Below are 21758 nucleotides of genomic sequence, written 5' to 3'. Positions count from 1 at the left end.
GTTGTCCCGATTTCGTCACTTCGGGGCCTTTGGTTCCGGACATTGACATGTGCATACAACTTGTAGATACAATCTAAGCAATAAGTATAGAGCTCAAATCTAAGATCATGCCACTCGGGCCCTAGTGACAAGCATTAAACACAACAAGATTGCAGCAACAATAACTTCATAAACTTTGTAGATAGACAATCATAATGTAACAATCCATCGGATCCACGACAAACACTGACACCGATTACATCGGATGAATCTCAATCATGTAAGGCAGCTCATGAGATCATTGTATTGAAGTACATAGGAGAGAATACCAACTAGCTACAGCTAGAACCCGTAGTCCATGGGGAACTACTCACGGAGCATGATGGAGGTGATGGCGTTGATGGAGATGGCTTAGGGGGCACTTCCCCGTCCGGCGGGAGTGCGGGACGGAGACTGTTGTCCCTCGAATTGGAGTTTCGCGATGGTGGCGGCGCCCCTGGAGTCTTTCGGAGTTTCGTCAAGAGTTACGGTGTTTTTAGGTCGAAGGATTTTATAGGCGAAGAGTGGGCGCGGGGGGCACGCGGGCGCCACACCACGGCCGGCGCGGGCCCAGGCCAGGCCGCGCCGCCTATGGTGTGCGGTGGCCCTCGGCCCCTCTCCGACTCTTCTTCGGTGTTACGGGACGCTTCGGGAAAAATAGGAGGTTTGGTCTTCGTTTCGTCGAATTCGAGAATATTGCCCGAACGGCCTTTACGGAACCAAAAACAGCGAGAAAACGAGGAACTGGCACCTTGTGGCATCTTGTTAATAGGTTAGTTCCGGAAAATGCATGAAATCATCATAAAGTGCAAGCAAAACATGTAAGTATTGTCATAAAACAAGCATGGAACGACAGAAATTATGGATACGTCGGGGACGTATCAGGCGCCGCCACGCCAGGGCCGCGCGGCCAAGGGTGGGGCCGCGCCGCCCTGTTGTGTGGGGCCCTCATGTCGCCCCTAAACCTATCCTTCCGCCTACTTAAAGCCTTCGTCGTGAAACCCCCAGTACCGAGAGCCACGATACGGAAAACCTTTCAGAGACGCCGCCGCCGCCAATCCCATCTCGGGGGATTCAGGAGATCGCCTCCGGCACCCGCGAGAGGGGAATCATCTCCCGGAGAAGCTCTTCATCGCCATGATCGTCTCGGGATCGATGTGTGAGTAGTTCACCCCTGGACTATGGGTCCATAGCGGTAGCTAGATGGTTGTCTTCTCCTCATTGTGCTATCATGTTAGATCTTGTGAGCTGCCTATCATGATCAAGATCATCTATTTGTAATGCTACATGTTGTGTTTGTTGGGATCGAAAGCACTAGACTGAAATCCCGTGTGTCCTCGAGAACGTTTGGTCATTATAAGTAAACAAACCGGCTTGTCCTTTGTGCTAAAAAGGATTGGGCCACTCGCTGCAATTATTTCTCTCGCATTTTACTTACTTGTACTTTATTCGTTTGTTACATCAAAACCCCCTGAATACTTGTTTGTGAGCATTTACAGTGAATCCTTCAGTCCATAGCAGTAGCTAGATGGTCGTCTTCTCCTCATTGTGCTATCATGTTAGATCTTGTGAGCTGCCTATCATCTATCTGTAATCCTACATGTTGTGTTTGTTGGGATCCGATGAATATTGAATACTATGTCAAGTTGATTATCAATCTATCATATATGTTATTTATGTTCTTGCATGCTCTCCGTTGCTAGTAGAGGCTGCGGCCAAGTTGATACTTGTGACTCCAAGAGGGAGTATTTATGCTCGATAGTGCGTTCATGCCTCCATTAAATGCGGGACGATGGCGAGAAAGTTCTAAGGTTGTGGATGTCTTGTTGCCACTAGGGATAAAACATCGATGCTTTGTCTAAGGATATTTGTGTTGATTACATTACGCACCATACTTAATGCAATTGTCTACGTTGTTTACAACTTAATGCGGAGGGGTTCGAGATGATAACTCTGAAGGTGGACTTTTTAGGCATAGATGCATGCTAGATAGCGGTCTATGTACTTTGTCGTAATGCCTTGATTAAATCTCATAGTACTCATCATGATATATGTATGTGCATTGTTATGCCTTCTTTATTTGTCAATTGCCCAACTGTAATTTGTTCACCCAACATCTGCTATCTTATGGGAGAGACACCACTAGTGATCCGTGGACCCCGGTCCTATTCTTTACATCCGAAATACAAACTGCTTGCAATTGTTCTTTACCGTTCTTCGCAAACAACCATCATCATCCACACTATACATCTAATCCTTTGTTTACGACAAGCGGTGAGATTGACAACCTCGCATTACGTTGGGGCAAAGTTCATGTGATTGTGTTGTGCAGGTTCCACGTTGGCGCCGGAATCCCTGGTGTTGCGCCGCACTACACTCCTCCGCCATCAACCTTCAACGTGCTTCTTGACTCCTACTGGTTCGATAAACCTTGGTTTCTTTCTGAGGGAAAACTTGCTACTGTGCGCATCACACCTTCCTCTTGGAGTTCCCAACGGACGTGTCAACTACACGCATCAGACGCTTGCGAGCTCGATGGGGTGTTTGCGAAAGCAATGCAAGACGTTTGCCATTGCCGGCGACGACGACGTCCTTGGATGCCGTTAACCTTCTTCGAGGCGTGGCCATGACACTCATCTTGTCGCCGGTTGCCTGCCCTCAGGTTTTTACGCTACCCTAGTTACTAGCGATCCTCCGAGCTCCTCCTCGAAGCCCCTTTCGTTGAGGCCATGCGTCAGGCAGTACCCGACTTCATATAGACGGTGTGTCTCCCCTTTGCGCGACCATTCTCGAGCCTAGGGTGGCTGTCTGTGGGTGCGTCGTGGAAGGAGGCAACCCGGTGTTCCTCAGCAGCTGGTGGTTTGTCGTGATGGCATGCGCTGAGACTTAGGAGTTCTCTTGGGGTGGGTGCCGAAGCTCCCGCGAAAGCACTACACAGCTGGTCTGTGCCGACAACGATGACGCCCGCGAGCGCCATTTTCCTTCCTAGAGGCGCTGTCATGAAGTTTCCCCCTTCGAGCTCTGGAGGTTCGCCGGCTTCACTAGCGTAGTTAGCCAGCTTTCGAGGTGTTGGTGGTCCTCTGTTCGACATGCTGCTCAGTGTGCTAGTCCTGCATGGTTTCAGATCCGCGGAGTGGCGTCTCGGGGAGCCGCCGGTGTTTTGCTGAAGTCTTGGGCGTTCTCGAAGAACACCGTAGTTTAGGGCACGGCCACGGTGCGCTCGTTCCTTTGTTGTAGGCTTTAGCTCTTCACCACCTGGGCTTATATCTCTAGCTGGTGTCCCCAATTTTTTCTTTTTTCTTCTTTTTCTTTGTTGCGTGCTATCTTGTTCTCCTGGTCGGTTGATGGCTTTGTTAATTTATAAAGCTGGGCTCGTCAAGCCTTCTGTTAAAAAAAAAAATCTTTGAGGCATGCCTGGGCACGCGGGTGGAGATGCTCACGCACCTAGCAACAGGCAGCAGGCGGCCTTCCCTTCTTCCCTTCCCATTCACACACGCGGAGCAGACTCCTAATCCTAAAAAAACAAAGGCAGAGACGAGACAGACAACGGATAGCGGCAGCGATTTCAAAATCCAAATCAAACCCCCCTCCTCCTCCACCTCCTCATCGTCGGCGGCGGCGGCGGCGGGGTCCGATCCATGGCGCCGGACGACGACAAGGACGCCACTCCTCCTCCTCCTCCTCCTCCTCCTCCTCACCCCGCGCTCCCGGGCCGCGCCGATGAGTACCTGCGCGATTCCATCAGCTTCTCCCTCGGCCTCCCCGTACCCGACCGCTCCCTCCGCCTCAAGCTCCTCGCCTCCGAGGACCTCCGCCGCCGCCTCCAGGACCACGTATTCGCCCTCGAGGAGGACCTCCACGCCGCCGCCCGCCGCATCGACCTCCTCAAGGTCCGTCCCCCCCCCCCCCCCTCTCCCCGGCCCATCCCGCCACGGCGGTTACTCCGTCCCATCTCACCGCTACGACCATCCCGTTTCGAATGCGCAGAAGGAGTCCGCCATGAACGCCGAGGGGATCCGCCGCTGCGTGGAGGAGAAGGAGGCCGTGGCCGCCGAGCGCGGCAGGCTCGCCGCCGACGCCGCCAGGCTCGAGAAGGAGGTCACCCTCTACGAGCGCGACCTCGAGCGCGCCATGGAGTCCTGCGACGACCTCGCCAGGGAGAACGACGACCTGCGGGCGCGCCTCAAGGACACCCCCGACGTCTGTACCGTCCCCTCCCTCGTTTTCAGTTTCCTCACTCTAGTTTACCTTTTGATCCCGATCCTGATTTGATACTGCAGTAAAACCTTTGAAACCACACACCCAGCCTGCAATCTAGCTTCCAAATGGGATTGTTAGCTGCACGAATTAGTTGATTTCATGGTCGACGGTGAATCCTATTGCCCACAGTTTTCAAGTCTGCATATTCAGTTTGATTGGCTATGTTGCATGGTTTAGTTTTGGTCTGGGATCTATACCGCTCCATCAGATGATTTGAGTTTGTAATTAGACCTATATATCTAACTAACAGAGATAATGCACGTGGCTTTCCATACAAAATTGTCTAAGATCACATATTAGTTGATTACCCACAGTTTTCAAGTCTGCATATTCAGTTTGATTGGTTATGTTGCATGGTTTAGTCATGGTCTGGGATCTATACAGCTCCATCAGATGATTTGAGTTTATTATTAGACATATATATCTAACTAACAGAGAAAATGGACCTGGTTTTCCATTCAAAATTGTCTAAGATCACATATTAGTTGATTTCTTGGTCCACGATGAATCCTATTACCCACAGTTTTCAAGTCTGCATATTCAGTTTGATTGATTATGTTGCATGGTTTAGTTATGGTCTGGGATCTATACCGCTTCATCAGATGATTTGAGTTTGTTATTAGACCTATATATCTAACTAATAGAGATAATGGACCTGGTTTTCCATACAAAATTGTCTAAGAATCACAAATTTACTGAGGCTATCTTGATATTAAAACTTCATATCTAACATGGCCATTAATCTGTCTTCTCTCTTAGGGACCAAATGAGACAACTGTTTTGCCAGCATTCCTAGTAGCAAGTTACAGCAGAGGAACAAAAAAAGTTGTGCATTTCCTAGGCCTATTACAATCTGCATTAGTTTGTCTGGCTCTGGCATCCAAGATATATGCTTGTGTGTTGAGCGTTTGAACAAAAAAACTAATGCAGTGGCTGTCCATCTATTTATGTCATGCGGTTTAATCTGAAACTTCAACATTCACCTTACCCTTGCCATTCTCCATGTCCAGCTTACTGCACTAAATAATGAAGTGCAAGCTCTGCAGAGGGACAGAGAGATACTGAAGACCAATCTCAACAAAGCAGAGGAGGAGGTATTAGATATTGAAGCACTCTTTTCCCTATGTTTTGTACCTGTAACTTTGTCAGTGTATATCAGTTTGTGCAACACAAAAGAAAGTAGTTCTGATAGTTAGATTTTGTTGCATGTTTCCTTCAAGGTTAAGTTGCTATTCGAGGAAAACAGAGCTCTTGACGAAGCAAACAAGAGGCTGTTGAGCTTACTGGACAAAGAGCAGAAACAACGTTCTGAACGAAAGCATTCTTCCTGTAATTCCACCAAGGTAAAATACCCATCTTGAAGCTAAGTGTTTACTGATTTTCATACACATGGACTAGAACTATGATTTCCCTATTATCTAAATATCTAGATTAGAAGGTTGATGCAGTGCAACAATTTTTTGCTTCGCTTGCAGCAGAAGCGCAAATCATCAAGTCTGAAGGACACGAGCCCAGTGAGCCTGGCTATCGATTTCAACAGTGCAGACGCATCAAGGCATCCTTTGTCACCCTTGCAGCAAAACTCTCCAGACTGCAGGGTGCACAAAAAGTGAAGCTGGCCGTAATGATATTTACCTTCTGGATGGCTTGAACTGAACATCCATCCTCTGTAGGCTTCATCGTGGCTGCGGCGTGCTGCCTATCTGATATAACCAACTAGCTGGGTTTTTGCTGGTAGAACCTGAATCGTGTAGCCTGGATTTTTCCTTGTTCTAGTAGCTGCACTTGTCATGATCCTTTCATGATAAAACCTACCTTACTTCTCTGAAGGTAGCCTTGAAATCTGCCGAGCCCGCTGCTTGCTCCATGCGTGTGATGAATGTGTAAGGGATTGTTATGGAAGCACTAATTTGATCAGTTTGTCATGTCTATATCATTTTGGTGTTCCCTCTGCTGTAGATATATCACAGTTTTTTACATGAAGGGCAAACTTGCATCGGGCAGATGTATTCTGGCTGGTTCGCCATCCTGATATGTTTTGCGCTCTTGAACTACACCGCGTGCACATTTGTGTCATACTGAAATGTTATCCATCTCTCACCTGATTTGCCCATGTCAGCAAATGTTATTTTTTGCTGGGGACAAAAGGTTTGCCTGTGTCTTGTTCATGCACTGGTGGAGCGGGTGAAGAAGATAAAATGCAAAGGGAAGGAGAAACAGGGTGTACAGTCGTTAACTGCAATGTTAACAACAAATTATCTGGCTGAGAAACGCCCTTTTTGTACAAATACTTGTCTTGCTGTTCCATTCCTTTGCTCCTACTTCTACTTGTGCTCCAGTAGACTGAGAAATACTCCATCTTATTCTACTAGCACAGTGCATGTGCCTTGCAACATGGAAAGCCCAAAAAATGTCTTGAGCATGGTCATTCTGGTTTGTGACTTGTGCTCCCGGCTCAGCTTGTGGCTGAGTCAGATAAATGTTAACATACTCCTCTTAGCGCCCCACCGCCACCCATCAGTGGCCGTGTCAGATAAATGTGACTTGTTCGAAGGAAGTCGTCGCTGAAATGTCTCTGGTCAACAAAATGGACTGCGGTAACTCGCAAATAAGTGAACCCAACTAATCTAAAGGTATGATTGCTGCACCCCCATGGGGCTCAACGAGGCTATCCACGGCAGGCACCTCTCGTGCGCGGGTTGGGCGACTCGCGACTCCACCGATACGGCCACGTGTCAGCATATGATTGGCTCATATGAGAGTACATAAGTAAAAGAATCAGGAAGAGGAAAGAGGTCACGACCAAGCAAACCCTATCCGCTCGTGTCTCGCAGCCGCCGCGCGCCTCCCATCCCCGCCGCCGCCTCTCCCTTCGCCTCGCCCATCCTCCTCCTCTCTCCCATCGCCTCCACATCTCGTCCCTACCACTCTCCATTGCGCACGGGGCCGGCGAGGAGCTCCTCCCGCACGGAGAGGCAGAAGGGGCGAGTTTGTGGGAGGAACACCGGCTGTCTTCGGCGCAAGCCGTCAAAGAGAGGAGGAGGAGGTGTTGTGGCAGCGCTTGGACTCGCCGGAGGCCGCCAGAGATCGAGGCGCCGCAAAGGAGATCGAGGTCGTCGGCGACGCAGGTCAAGTGCGGGGAGTGACCTGGTGTGCAAACCCTAGCCGCCATGGTTTCGTGCCCCCTCGAGCTCGTGCCGATTCACGTCCTGCGGCCCCTCGTCGAGCTTGTTGTCGTCTTGCGAGCCCAGGTGAGCCGCCACCAAAGCTCATCCTTGGTCTCCCCTATTGCTCTGCTTCCATTCTTCCCTCTTTCTAGGTGGTGAGAGGCTACGTCATTTTGATTTGATCCCCACAGTTGCTCACATCAGATCTCCAGAGAATGGTAATCAGATCTCCAGAAAATGTTAATGGCCAAAATTTGTTCGCCCACACCCATATTTATGAGATACTATTACAAGAGGATGCTCATTGTGACTAGATGTTGACCACATGGAATAGTTAATAGGTAGTTTCCAAGATCATAACCGACATGAAAATCCACTTCTTATAACTTGCAATCTATCTGATGCGTATTGGCTCAGTTATCTGTGTGCTTTTCTGCATCTTTGAAGTTTTATTTATAGCCTGAAGGTTTTATCTGTTGTAGTTGGTTGGCGATTTTATGTAAACAGTTGCAGGCCATTTTTATCCACTTCTCTTCATTCTCTTGGCAATGCCCAATTTTCCTTGTTTAATTTGGTGCTCTTTTTGTCATGTACAGGTTGATGCTGAATTGCTTCAGAATCAATTACATACGTATGCTTCCACATGATTGATGATGTGCCCACAGGAGAGGTGTTAAATTTTTTTAACAGTCTTATTTCTATCTACAGATTACTAAGTTCACCGTGCAATATATATATTCCGTATCTAAACTGAGTTCCAACCTGTTTTCCTTCATGATGACAGGCTCCGAAAGTTGATGGTGGAAAGGCTGCTTGAATCAGATGCTAGATAGTTGCAGTCTTCTACGGAAAACGGTTCCTACTGTAAAATGAAATTCTTGAGCGATAGGTATATATTGTTTCTTAAGACTGGATTTTGTAGTTGTTTTGTCTATGAAGTTAATTGGTTGAATTATATATAGAACTTGCCTAAAATTTGCACTGTTTGCATTTTTCCAATATTAAGTAGCTACTCATGTACAATTCCATCGCTCATCTAAGAATAAAAAGATCTATGATTCAAAAAAAGAGAGATCTAAACCTTCTATTTGTTAGGACTGATTTGAAAACTAGGATAAGATGTCTACCTTACAATATATATACAAAGAACAAATTATGCTACGTGGAAACTCTAATTATCCTGCAACATAGTATACTTTTGTCGAGATTTGATTCTATCTGCGATTTACTTGGGTAAGAATCTATAAAAGTGGTCTGGTATGCATAACTGAATACATCCTAGACCATCCAATGAAGTTTTCTTATTCAGAAAAAGAGGTCCTTTGGTGTTGCGCACTATTTTTGCTCCTACTTGTGATGGCTTCAGTTTGCCTTGCGTTTGTTTTGCAGGTTGTAGTCGTGTTTGCTGTTATTCCTTTACCATCTGCGGGAGGTGCTGCAATATATCAAGTAGTTATCCGAGTTTCTTTTTTCTTTCACACTTCTCTATTTATTTTAACAAAGTTGTTCTATATTTTTCTCTTGCTGACATGAATTCATCAATTAAAGGGTGCAGCTGTTCCATGATCCCCAGTTCGACGGCGAGCTTGAATAGCCGGCCCAGCACTATGCACTGGTAATATTGCTGAGAAACATTGTTGATTAGAGATTCAATATGGTTTTTGGATCTTTGTTCCGTCGGAATACTGAGCATAGACAGTGATGATTCATTGCTTGCTGTTTAAATCATACTTTATTATTCCCCTTTTGACTATTACAGTGTGTACAAGCAAGGTATGGATTGAAGCAAAAGTCCCTAAACAAGCAACAAGTGATGACATGATCTCAATTTGCACTACAGGCTGGTCACCTTCTCCAAATTCTTCAAATGTTGTGCGCTTAAGTGAAAATGAGGTGGGAATATCTCAACAAGCCATTCTGATGTGTATTCCATTGGTACTTTGTTCTATGCATCTCCACCAAATAACTCTATTTAGTTGTGTCCAGCTGTTGTAGGTGATATCTAATATCGCTCTTCGCCATTCCACTCTACATAATTATATATTGTGAAGCACTTCAAAAGGTTTACTTTTTATTTCTTGGGGTGTTATTCTTTCCTAAATTTAGTGTACATTTTTTTATCTCCTTAAATGTTGGTTAATATCAGGAAATATGGATCCTCTGAATACGAGTTGTGGTTGGTTCTTCGGAATTCACAGACATATTGTTTATACTTTGTCCTACATGTTATAGGATGTAGGTTGGTGTTTCATGAAACTCATAATCAGACATGGTGATTAAAACTAATGGTGCATTAGTATCTTATTAAACTATGGTCAGTCAACCATTTTTTTGGGAATAGTGTTATATCATAATACCAATGATCAGTTCAGGAGAGATGAACATAATATTGAGAAAACTGGGTTCAGGAGAGATGAACATAATATTGAGAAAACTGGGAGCTACATGCTAACAGTGATCTTAAAATATTTATGTTTTCTGTACCCATGTTCCCCTCGGCTGTTTTGGACTACTATGGAATTAGTGATTCGTGCTTGCTTTTAGTCCCATTTAGTGTTTCAGATGTAGCTTGATTTACATTTACGGCATTCTTATATGTCTGCTCTAGATTGATCTATATACTGCTTTACTTTTGATATAGTTAGGAAGGATTCTGTGAGCGTCATGGAGGGAAAACATAATGCTTGCACATTGTCTTCTGAATACGGCTCATAAATGTAGAGATAACTTAATCTTCTTTTAGTTTGTTGGGTAGTGAGTGTAGACTTTGCAAATCACTGCAGTGAGCATAGCAATTTTCATAGAAGATATATTTTTTGGAATGATCGGTTTTGGCGCTGCAGAAGCATTTCTTCAATTTTCTACACTTCGGACATGGAGTTGATGATTATGCTACCAATCGGATACATCATACAACCCCATTAAATATATCTTTGTAACTAGATGTACCTTTCACGGTCCCTGATTTGACGTTGTTCCCTTTTGAAAGTAGCTATTGTTGTGGTGTCTAGGCAGTAGAGTACGAATAAGACCTACAATGACTACTACCCCTGCATATGTGTTGCTGCTACAACGAGAGCGCTCGTAGGCCTAATGGTGCAGCAATTGAGATTTTATCCCATTTCTTAGTTTCTTCTCTGCCCTGATTTTACCCCAATTCTTTCCTCTTTTTTAGTTAATCCATTCGCTTTTTGTTTATTTTCTACTGTGCTTCCATTCACTGATTTATTTTCCTCTTTATCCTTTCCTGCGTGCCTTTTCAATTTCTACTTTCACACATGATCAAAAATTTGTTTCTTTTGCTTTTTGCTTGACATAGTTGCTTTTTTCCATTTTCTTTGCGAGGTTGTTGTCTTGCTCGGAGATTGTTGCCCGAGAGCTTAGTGGGTGGCATCTTTATGCTTTTGCTGGATTTAGGATCCGGCCTTATTGCCGGTATGTCTGTAGACCTTGATGTAGATTTATAGTGAATTCAAAGCCACCTCCTATGTTGGTATTTATTTCCATCTTTCCGTTATAACTTACTTGCCCGCTTCATATCCCTGCCATACATATACCTCTTCCGGTGTGTTTGATTTTGTCAAAAACAATCCGTACTTGTTTTGTGAATGGCCATGAAAATGCAGCTATTTACATACTGACCGCAGATGGAGGTTTATTTGAAATAGTGTCTATGCATACATGATTTACGTTCTTTTTGTCTGGGGCCTTTGCTATTATGCACATACGTTTGTGGTTAATTAAAGCTATAGATTAGCTCACACATGGTTTCTGTTCTCTACTAATGAACTACTAATCAATTTGTTACGAACTAATCCATTCATCCATTATCATTTACTCTAACTCTATTTCCTATGCTGGAACTAATCCATTCATCCACTATCATTTATACTCTAACTCTATTTCCTATGTTGAAAGCTATGGAAACATATCCCAAAATTATATATTGATGTGTTATGAGCCACTCCCTTTCCACACTGTCTGGTTTTTAATCTTAAGGCTTAACAAACCTATATATGCTAAGCTCCTCTTTTACTTACCAATTAAATTTTGCCAAGAGATTTATGTATTGTTTCAGGGTCAATTTTCTTGGGAAGGCTGTGGCAATGCCTTTTGTCGCAATCCTTGAAGAATTTACATGAAGGTGCCGAGTGACCTGGTCTTGAATATATAACATCACCTCTTGTGCATAGCCCCGAAAAAATCCAGCCATTTTTTTGATTTATACAGACCATCTCCTGCTACCACCATTTATTTCATTCAGCTCGACGGCTATTCTTGCGGAAGCACATGCAAAGTGTGAATATATAGTTCGATACATTGGCATGTATTGTGATCGATGAGGTCATCCTAGCGTAGCCGAGTTAAGAACTATTGAGCCTTTTAGTTTGATCTAATTAGAACTAGCTGGATTGTGCTTAATGATAGAGGAAATGATGTCAACATATAGCCTACATTTTAAAAATCGAGGAGGAAGATGAAGTAGGTTAAGTGTGGGCTGGTACTCGGTATTTGCATAAGTTTTTTTCCCTAAGTATCAAACTAAATATCAAGTTTTTTAGCACCTTATCTACAACTCGGACTCGACACCTATGAAAGGAAGCTATTTCTTACCCTTCATGCTGGTAGAATTGGTGAAGATGGATAACCAGTACACATAAGTTTATTTTTCCAAGTAACCACTACTTCTACCTCCTGATTAGATACCACCTTCCGAAGCTTTATTGTCAACACAACCTAGATAAGTACAAAACTGAACATATTTATGTATGCGATTGTCTAATCTACTTGATCGACTTTGAGATCTATTATATAAGGGAAATCATCGAACTTATAGATAAAAGAGAGCTTTATCCTTTCAGCCTTTCAAGTATACTTGGCTCAAATTAGTATGAGAATATCCGAAACTTCTTACGGCACAATTATTTTCCAAAGCTTCGCTAAAAGACAACAAGTTTTAGTAGTGCATATGCATTTTTTTTCACAAATGACTCAACTAAGACATGGTCATTGTGGAGTGAATTTGCCTTGTGGCTGATACTTTTTCCACCTTTGCTACCGTGGAACACGGCTCGCTTCTTCATTTATGAAAAATATTCCATCAATTCTATTAACTACTACTTTTCCGATGATCGTCCAGCCTATACTATGACTTAGCTAACCGTAGTATTGCTCATGCTCTTCGAGACCATTCAGATTTTGGAACTACAAAGATGCTATCCAATAAATATGAATACAAAGCAAGAGAATGTCCTCAACTTTTCTCCGACTTATTAACATTTATCATTGCTCAACTCTGTCGTGTCTCTTCGATTTTCACCATTTCTCATGTGACGCATGAAAAGTTTCGTATACCATAAGGTCTTGTTTTTGCTGGCTAAAATTCAGCCTTCTTGGTAATTTGGATGGATAAAGTTCCTATGTTGATTCACTTCTTGTATAAAAAGTTTGCGGTGTTGTCGACGTACAAACCATGGGCTGATGTATCACCCAAGAAGAAGGCAAGTACTCGACGGTCGTCCAACGGACTATGAGGTGTGATCATCGAGTACCTAAACCGAGATCGCTTCCTCTCTTGGTTCCATGTAGGTTATCATGCCATTTATGGATGATGTTTGGTCTTAGGCTATGTGTAGTAAGTAATGGATACCTTTCTTGACAAATTTTATGGGAACCTTGTGTGTATGTACCTATTGTTATTTCGGAACCATATGATCAATTTAACTTTACTGGTTGTCCGCTATGTATTCTACGTCCGCTTCTATATGGTTTTGAACAACATTACTCGCTTCCTCTCTCGCGAACCAAAACTATTCTTGCTTAAGTAAAATTTTCTAACTTAAATGGAGTGACAATGGCTCCCGGTTTCTTGGAAAATCCATTTGGATATATTGGACAAATTTGTAGAACTTCACGGGACTATTTTTTTCAGTCTCAACTCTGATAAGAACTCCACCGGCTCCACCAGCTATTTACCTGGGAGCTCATATACATCAGACGTATTTGCAAGATTGTGTTAGATAATCTAATTTCAGAATGCAATTGCATGTAAAGTTCCATCTTCATTGATATTCATCACTAATTTTAATCAACATACTATAGATTTTTATGGTCTTTATACAAAACCTGCAATGGCATGAGTTTTACGGGGTCGTGCGCCAAGGCGCACATCTAAATCTAGTAAAGTTGATCCCTTGCATTTAAGGCAGGAATGCTAATGCAACACCACATCCTCTGAATCGAACATTGAAAAAAGTTAACCTACTTTTGTTTTTTTATAGCTCTCATCCCATGTGTTTGATGATAATACCAAGACTTACTGAAGCTCTGGAAGTAACTTGGGCTGCCTATGTGTTTACTTGCTAATGTACATCTACTCACGAGAATTGGCCAGGTTATATAACTGTAAACCTTGTCCTACAACAAATGAAGCTCTGAAACTTGGTCTGCCTGTGACGCCTTGTTAATGTGTACGTAGTATTAACAACCGTCTCTTGTGCAAATTCCGGAATATGCATCTCATGTCGCAAATGAAACCCTGAAGGAACTGACACTCTTCTTCTCATGCATAGCACTCTTCTTCGGTGTTGCAACACCTCGCAAAGCTTTGCAAAATCAAGGGCGTTACAGTTTAGCTCGTGAGCGGGCGCTTCCAGAGAAGCATCGCCTGGAGGAAGAAGCTCGTGCTAGGGATCGTTGGGCGCATAGACCTGGGATGCAGCCTGGATCCTCCATCAACCCCTCCTCCTGCAGCAGATCTCCCGATGTAAGTCGTAACACCTCTAATATCCCTGAGAATGATGCTGTAGTTTTAGTGAGTGCGTTCCCAAATCAACCTGTTCAAGATAATCAACAACAACAACATACTCGTGTGACAGCTAGATCCATTTCTATTTCTACCAGTGGGGTCCTTTGCACCACCACTGGTGACGGCTCCCATTATAACAACTGCTCGACATCAACGTCATGCTTCTGATCATATTGTCTATAGTAGATGTGGTTTGAATCATTTGCTAGAGGTCTGTCAGGAACGTGAACCTTGGGAATATGTTGCTCCATATTATGGCAGTGAGGAGTTTGGCTCTGGTTTTTATTCCATCCCTGCTGCAGAACTTGAGTCCCCTCCTTTAGATCAGATGAATTATGCTCATATTACTGTTGAAAAAGGTAAGGTTACATGTAGGGATATTGAGCATGAGTTTGATGTTTGGGCTGACTCCATGAAGATTAACTGGAGATTCTTTGCAAAAGTGGTGTCTCCCACTGAATTCAGAACAAGATTTCCATCTACAAAAGCAATTGAAGAGCTATCCCACTCTGGGAAATTGTTTATGAGGACTGTCCCTGAAGCTATTATCAATATAGAGAAATGGTATGGAGACATTGAGCCTATTAGTGTGATGCAGGAAGCCTGTTTCAGGATCAAGGGGATCCCCATGAAATTCAGAAGAAAATCAACTACACACTATGCTGCAAGCTTTGTTGGAAAGCCCCTGGCTCTGGACAAAAATTGCTTGAGAAACTTTGCCTATGTCAGAGTAAAGATTGGCTTCCAGGACCTCTCCTTGGTACCTAATACCAGGATTGGTGAGATAAAGAAGGGTTTTTATGAATTCCAGTACACTAGAGAGCTTTTTGAACCAACTCCTCCATCTGGTAATAGAGCTGGTGTTGCTGAAACCACTGCTGGCGATGGTGGTGACCAAGGGACCCCAAAAAGACAAAGAATAGATGGAAATGATTCAGAGGCAGGCTCCCAATCTGCTCCTCCAGTTGTTGGCACGTGTTCCTCTACTGGTACTCAAAGGCAACTTAACAACACACCTCAGGCCAGACAATTCACAGAAGCTGAGAAGGGGAAAAACAAGGTAACTGATGACAACTCCTCTATGCAGACATGTAGTATGCAGGCCAACAATTAGACAGTTCTGAATGAATTACAGAATGATGTGGTGGCTGCACTAGCATCTGCACAGTCCAACATTGAAGATATCCTTCTTACTCAATGACCCTTCCTTTAGAAAGTTTATTAGTGAGCTTGCATCCTCCAATAGTGATAAATCCTTCCACCCGAAGAAGCAGTTTGGACACTTCCTTCCTCCTATAGTGGAAAATGTAGCAGAGAATGAGGACATGAATGATGAACAGGTGGATTATGAAAGTGACACTGAGAGTGGTGAGTCCAGTCAAGCATCTGACATGCCTTTCATTGATCCAGGTCAGGGGATTCTTGCTCTTGCTGCCCCATCTCTCAGGCATGAACGCACTGCTGTGGTCATTCCTGTTGATGGATCCCAGCCTGAAGTTGAATGCACCCAAGAGGAGCCTGCTTCCCAGGTGGACAACCCCATAGAAGATGAAGGAGAGCAACAAGCCATGCAAATTGATGCACCTGCTAGGAGGAGCTCTAGGATGAACAGCCAAGGGAGCACATCTACCAGAGTGGATGACAAGGCCAAGGCAGCTGCTGAGAAAAAAGATTTATCAGGTACCTCCCTTAACACATCCAATTCCTTTGCAATTTTAGATGATGATGATATTATTGCTAGAGCTCTAGAAATGGGTATAACTCATGACTCCTTACCCCTTGAAAAAGTAAGCTATCTCAAATATTTAGAGATTGCTAGACATGCTATCAAGGAAATGCAGGAAAAAGAGGAAGCAGTTACAGATAATGAACCAAGTAAGATCTTGCTGTTGGGATTCAGTGACAACATGGAAGATGATATGGAAGATTACACTCCTGTGGTGTCCAGGAGGAAAAAGAACAAAGGAAATCAGTAGAAAAAAGGAGGAGAGGGACACCAGCAAAATCAGGTGTTGCCTCTGGAGGGGCACTAGCAAAATCCAGTGCTGCCTCGGTGAAAGTCTTCAATGACCACCCTTTGTGTGGCACTGTGACTGGAACCAAAAGTAGAAAACAAAATCAAAAGTATCTATGATAGGTGCTACTTTAAACTTCAGGGGTGTTGGTAAGAAGGGTATGCGTGTTTTCCTATCAGATTTTCTTAGAGCCCAGGAGGTTGATTTCATTGGTTTGCAAGAGACAATAAAGAAAGATTATTCTCCTTCTTTCTTCAAGAAATTTGATCATATGAATGATTTTGAGTGGAGATGGATTCCTTCTGTTGGCAGGAGTGGTGGGATTTTGGGTGGCTTTAGGTCATCCAGGTTTGACATTTGTAAGACCAGTGTTGGTAGATTCCATATCAAAGTTACTCTATTTGATAAAAAGTTACAGGTGAAATGGAACTTGATCATTGTATATGGAGCTGCTCAATTAGAAGATAAGGAAGATTTTTTGATTGAATTGGGAAATGCCTGTAGTGACCAAGAGCTGCCTCTACTCATTGGAGGAGACTTCAATATCATTAGATTCCCCTTAGAGAAAAACAAAACCATGAGGAGAAACAGATGGACTGATATGTTCAATTTCATTATCAACAGTCATGGTATGAGAGAGATTTACTTATCCGGTGGTCAATACACTTGGTCAAACAACCATCAAGATCCTACCCTGGAAAAACTTGACAGATTCTTGATGAATGATTCTTGCGAAACTTTGTATCCCCTCACAACTGTTCATAAGCTTGTCAGAGAGATGTAAGATCACAATCCTTTAATTCTAGACACTGTGGAACAAAGAGATAGAGTTGTCAGAGATTTCAAATTAGAAAAAGCTTGTCTACAGGAAGAAGATTTCCTAGACAGGGTATCCAGGGCCTGGCAAATTCCTGTGAGAGCCTCTGGCAGCTTGGGGAAAGTACAAAAATCAATAGGGAGCTGGATGAGGTAGAAAAATTGGAAGAAAATCAGTCCCTGTCTGCCACACAGATAAGAAGAAGGGACCAGATACAACATGAGTTGCTAGCTATTATTGATAAAGAGGAGAGCTACTGGCAACAGAGATCTAGAGAGAGATGGCTTCTCCAGGGAGAAATCAATACTTCTTTCTTCCATAGAATTTCCAATGGTTGCAAAATAAAGAGAACTATTTTCTCTATGAAAGATGGTGATAATATTATCCAAGGAACCGCTGATCTATTGAATCATGACACTGCCTTCTACAAAAATCTCTTTGGTCGAGCCACTGATTCTGGCATCAGGTTGAATAGCCAGATATGGTCTGATGATGAAAGAATAAGTGCAGAAGAGAAAGATATAATGGATAGGGCTTTTAGTGAAGAGGACATAAAAATGCTATTGATCAGATGGAAAATAACAAGGCAACTGGACCTGATGGAATTCCTGTAGAGTTTTATAAAGAATGTTGGGATATTATTAAAATAGACATGATGATTGCCTTCAATGACTTCCACAGATATACAATTGATCTAAAAAGAATCAACTATGGCATTATTACCCTTGTGCCAAAATGATCAGATCCAGACAAAATACAGAAATACATGCCAATTTGTCTCCTACAAGTCCGGCCTATTCAAGATTTTCACAAAAGCTTTAACTATTAGAGCAATTCCCATCATGAATAAAGTCATACACCCCTGCCAGACTGCCTTTATAAAAGGAAGATATATTACTGATGGGGTTGCGCTGTTGCAAGAAGTGCTGAGGGAAGCAAACTTCAGAAAACAACAGGGATTGTGTTAAAGATTTACTTTGAAAAAGCTTATAACAAGGTAAATTGGGAGTTTTTGTTTGATTGTTGTAGACAGAAAGGTTTCAGTGAAAATTGGTTGATTTGGACAAAGAATGCAATTATAGAGGGAACACTTAGTGTCAAAGTCAATGATAAAGTGGGGCCATAGTTTGGCAGTCACGAAGGAGTCAGACAAGGTGACCCTTTTGCTCCTTTTCTTTTCAATATGGCAGCTAACAACCTTGCTAAGATGGTATCTGTGGCACAGCAGAATGATCTTATTGTGGGTTTGGCTGATAATATTATTACTAAAGGAGTTGCTATGCTACAATATGCTGATGATACAATCTTATTGATCCAAGATGATTTAGAACATGCCAGAAATCTCAAGCTGTTGTTATATCTCTTTGAAGCTATGTTTGGGCTGAAAATAAACTTTGAAAAGAGTGAAGTTATGCTGTTCTTCATGATGATAACAAGATTCAGACATACTCAGACCTTTTCAACTGTCAAAGTGGCACTTGGCCAATAAAATACCTGGGCACTCCTATCTGTGCAAGGAGACCCACTGTTGCTGAAATGGGCTTCCTAGGGGACAAGACAAAGAAAAAATGAGTGCACGGGTAGGAAATAATATGTCTATTGGTGGGAGGATGATAAAAATTGGTGCCTGCTTGTCCAGTACAGGTGTTTATCAGATGTCTATGAGATTGTTGCATAAAACAACCATTGAGGAAATGTATAAACCTATCAGATCCTTTTTCTGGGCTGGAAGTGCAGATAAGAGAAAATACCACTTTGTTAAATGGAGATGGATTTGTAAACCAAAGAAAAAAGGTGACCTAGGCTTGAAAGATCTTACAAACTTTAATATCAGTCTTATGTGCAAATGGTGGTGGAAAATAGAGTCTACTACTAGCCCTTAGCATGATTTTATGTGCAGAAAATATCTCAGAGGTTATGGTGTCTTCTACTAAAAAAAGGCTAGGTGACTCTCCCCTGTGGACAAATATGCAAAAAATAAAAGATATTTATCTAGCTGGCAGAAGAATGCAAGTGGGGGATGGGAGAATGACAAGTTTTTGGCAGGATGCCTGGTGTGGGAGTATTCCTTTGAGAGATTCCTTCCCTAAATTTGTTCACATCTGCAATGAACAGAATGTCACAATTGTTGATGCTGTAGCCCTTGGCTGGAACTTCTCCTTTAGGAGATATTTGTCTCCAGACTTAATTGTTCAAATTCATGGCCTGCTGGGTATTGTGAGACAAATAGTCCTATATCAGGCAAAATATAAACCTTTCTAGAAGTGGACAAAAAATGGGATTTATTCTGTGAAATCTATGTACAATCACCTGTGCAGAAATGGGACAGACAGATCATTCAAACACTTGTGGAAAAGCAAGATTCCTCTGAAGATAAAGATATGGCTTTGGCTAATTTGGCATAATGCAATTGCAACAAAAGATAATCTGTTGAAAAGGAATTGGAATGGAAGTGCCTCCTGTCAGTTTTGTCACCAAAATGAAAGCATATGACACCTCTTTTTTGAATGTGTAGCAGCAAAATATGTGTGGAGCACTGTTGTCATGGCTATTGGGGCAACTGGACCTGGAAGCTTTACACAATTCTTCTGGTGGTTCCCTCACTTTGTTCCACCTAGTAGGAATGTCCAGATTGCTGGCTTGGCAGCAATTTGTTGGGCAATATGGAAACTTCGAAATAGAGCTTGTTTTGAGATGAAACTGATAAAATCCCCTAGTGAACTAATCAGTTTGTCTGCTATCTTTATGAATTACTGGGCAGGTCTCCATAATCCAACTGATGAAGGAAATCTTAAAGCAGGTGCTGATAACTTGCTCCGGCTGGCGGCTGCAGCTGCTGCTACTTCTTCAACCAATGGAGGAAGGGCTGGTAGAAGAACCTTGACAATTACTGATGCGGTGACGGCTGATCCTGAAGGGGAGGACATGGAGACTGATGTCACAGAGACTTGAAGCTGTTCCCCCACCTGCTCTTGGTGTTTGACGACTGATCTTGGCTTTTGGTAACTGTGAAGATAGATCGTGATCGCTGATGCTTTTGTCTAGCTGACCTGAGGGTCCTGTTTTCATGCCTGTGTTGTCAAAAATCTGCCGTTTATTGGCTGGTCTGTAATAACTCTCTCTAACGCTAGTATTAGGTGGCGCCCCTTCTAGTGTTGCAACAAAACTCGGTTGTTGTTTTTCGTTATCCCTTGATAATGAAAATCGATCCCCTGTGGGTGGATCGCTTGGAAAAAAATGTATAGCCAATGAAAAACAACATATGAGTTCCAGTGTGATGATAATTTTGAATTCCTAAAGATACAAAACTTCCATCTTTAGGAGTTAATGTTATTCTAGTTTTGTAGCACTAAGATATTTTTTTGCATGTTATGAATTATACATTGACACCATATTTTTAATATGATTCAACTCTTTATAATTTTATCGACTAATTTTATACCTCATTTGCTGCTAGTGAACTGTCATACATATGATTATCTTCACTTATATATGACAGAGCAATTTTAGTGGAGTATAGGCATTACAAATCTCATAAGCTTGAAAGGGGAATAATAACTTTTAGGAGCTTCTCTCCACCCAAATACACATCCTTTGTGTCTCCATAAACATAAGCCCATAAGGAATGACACTAAAGATAGTGGCACAAAATTATGGCCGCTCGCGCGAGAATCGAGATTTAGCGAGTTGGATGGATGAAAAATCAAAACAATGCCGAATAAAAGGTTGTGTAGGTGACAGTTGGAGTGGGTGCATGACATGCTCGTTGAGATTCAACCCTATATGTGTTCCTGTTTTTCCATAGGGTATATGCCCCCATTAGCTGATATGGCGTAGTTCGTGTTTCAGGGCATAAGGCTTTGATGCTATGTCTTTCGCCCATTATTTTTCGTGAAAACGCAAAAGCATTGAGTTTCGATGCATTGATAGAAAAGAAGGTTATATGTACAAGCCCCCGAAAAGACACACACCCCGCCCTACAACTCGACCCAAGAAAAATAAAGCTATTCTAGGGAAGGAGCTGGTGGACACCCTCGGCCCCCGCGTCCGGCCACTGCCGTGCCTTGGTCGTAATGTCGTTGAATAGGGACGCCACCGAAGGATACGCGTTGTCGAAGACCGCATCTTTCCGGTGTTTCCAGATCCACCATGCTGTAAGCATGATTATTCAATGAAGTGCCTTTGCGCAGCTAACGAGGGGCGGTCCACACCACCAGCGACCTGTAGGATAACGTTGCATAGAAAACAAAAATTTTCCTACCGCGAACACGCAATCCAAGCCAAGATGCAATCTAGAAGACGGTAGCAACGAGGGGGTATCGAGTCTCACCCTTGAAGAGATTCCAAAGCCTACAAGATGAGGCTCTTGTTGCTGCGGTAGACGTTCACTTGCCGCTTGCAAAAGCGCGTAGAAGATCTTGATCACGATCGGTTCCGGCGCCACGAACGGGCAGCACCTCCGTACTCGGTCACACGTTCGGTTGTTGATGAAGACGACGTCCACCTCCCCGTTCCAGCTGGGCAGCGGAAGTAGTAGCTCCTCTTGAATCCGACAGCACGACGGCGTGGTGTCGGTGGCGGTGTAGAAGTCCGGCGGAGCTTCGCTAAGCAAACCGGGCAATATGAAGTGGAGGAGCAAAGCTAGGGTTTGGGAGGGGGTGGCCGGCCACTCA

At 43.2% G+C, this 21758-nt stretch overlaps 1 protein-coding gene and 2 long non-coding RNA genes across 4 annotated transcripts; all 3 read left to right on the top strand.

The window, feature by feature from the left end:
* Positions 1 to 3716: 3716 nt before the first annotated feature.
* On the top strand, positions 3717 to 6195 carry LOC124681445 (coiled-coil domain-containing protein 39-like; the record flags this gene model as incomplete). The annotated part of the gene is made up of 5 exons (XM_047216366.1): positions 3717 to 3908; positions 4006 to 4218; positions 5289 to 5372; positions 5499 to 5621; positions 5754 to 6195. Coding segments are annotated over 5 exons (750 nt in total), but the record flags the coding sequence as incomplete, so codon positions are not given.
* A 1121-nt stretch (positions 6196 to 7316) lies between these two features.
* On the top strand, positions 7317 to 8251 carry LOC124681448. Its single transcript, XR_006995868.1, has 3 exons — positions 7317 to 7529; positions 8042 to 8115; positions 8230 to 8251. It is a non-coding gene; the product is annotated as an uncharacterized LOC124681448 (long non-coding RNA).
* Position 8252: 1 nt separating this feature from the next.
* Positions 8253 to 9470, top strand: LOC124681447. Of its 2 annotated transcripts, none has more exons than XR_006995866.1 (5): positions 8253 to 8334; positions 8835 to 8894; positions 8994 to 9060; positions 9205 to 9338; positions 9432 to 9470. It is a non-coding gene; the product is annotated as an uncharacterized LOC124681447 (long non-coding RNA). The 2 variants fall into 2 exon arrangements; XR_006995867.1 differs by having other exon boundaries at positions 9422 to 9470.
* Positions 9471 to 21758: the final 12288 nt, after the last annotated feature.

This window comes from Lolium rigidum, unplaced genomic scaffold (genome assembly GCF_022539505.1).
Source record: "Lolium rigidum isolate FL_2022 unplaced genomic scaffold, APGP_CSIRO_Lrig_0.1 contig_42665_1, whole genome shotgun sequence".
Classification (NCBI taxonomy): Eukaryota; Viridiplantae; Streptophyta; class Magnoliopsida; order Poales; family Poaceae; genus Lolium; species Lolium rigidum.
Note: the sequence above shows the minus strand (reverse complement) of the source record. Positions and strands in the feature narration are given on the sequence as shown.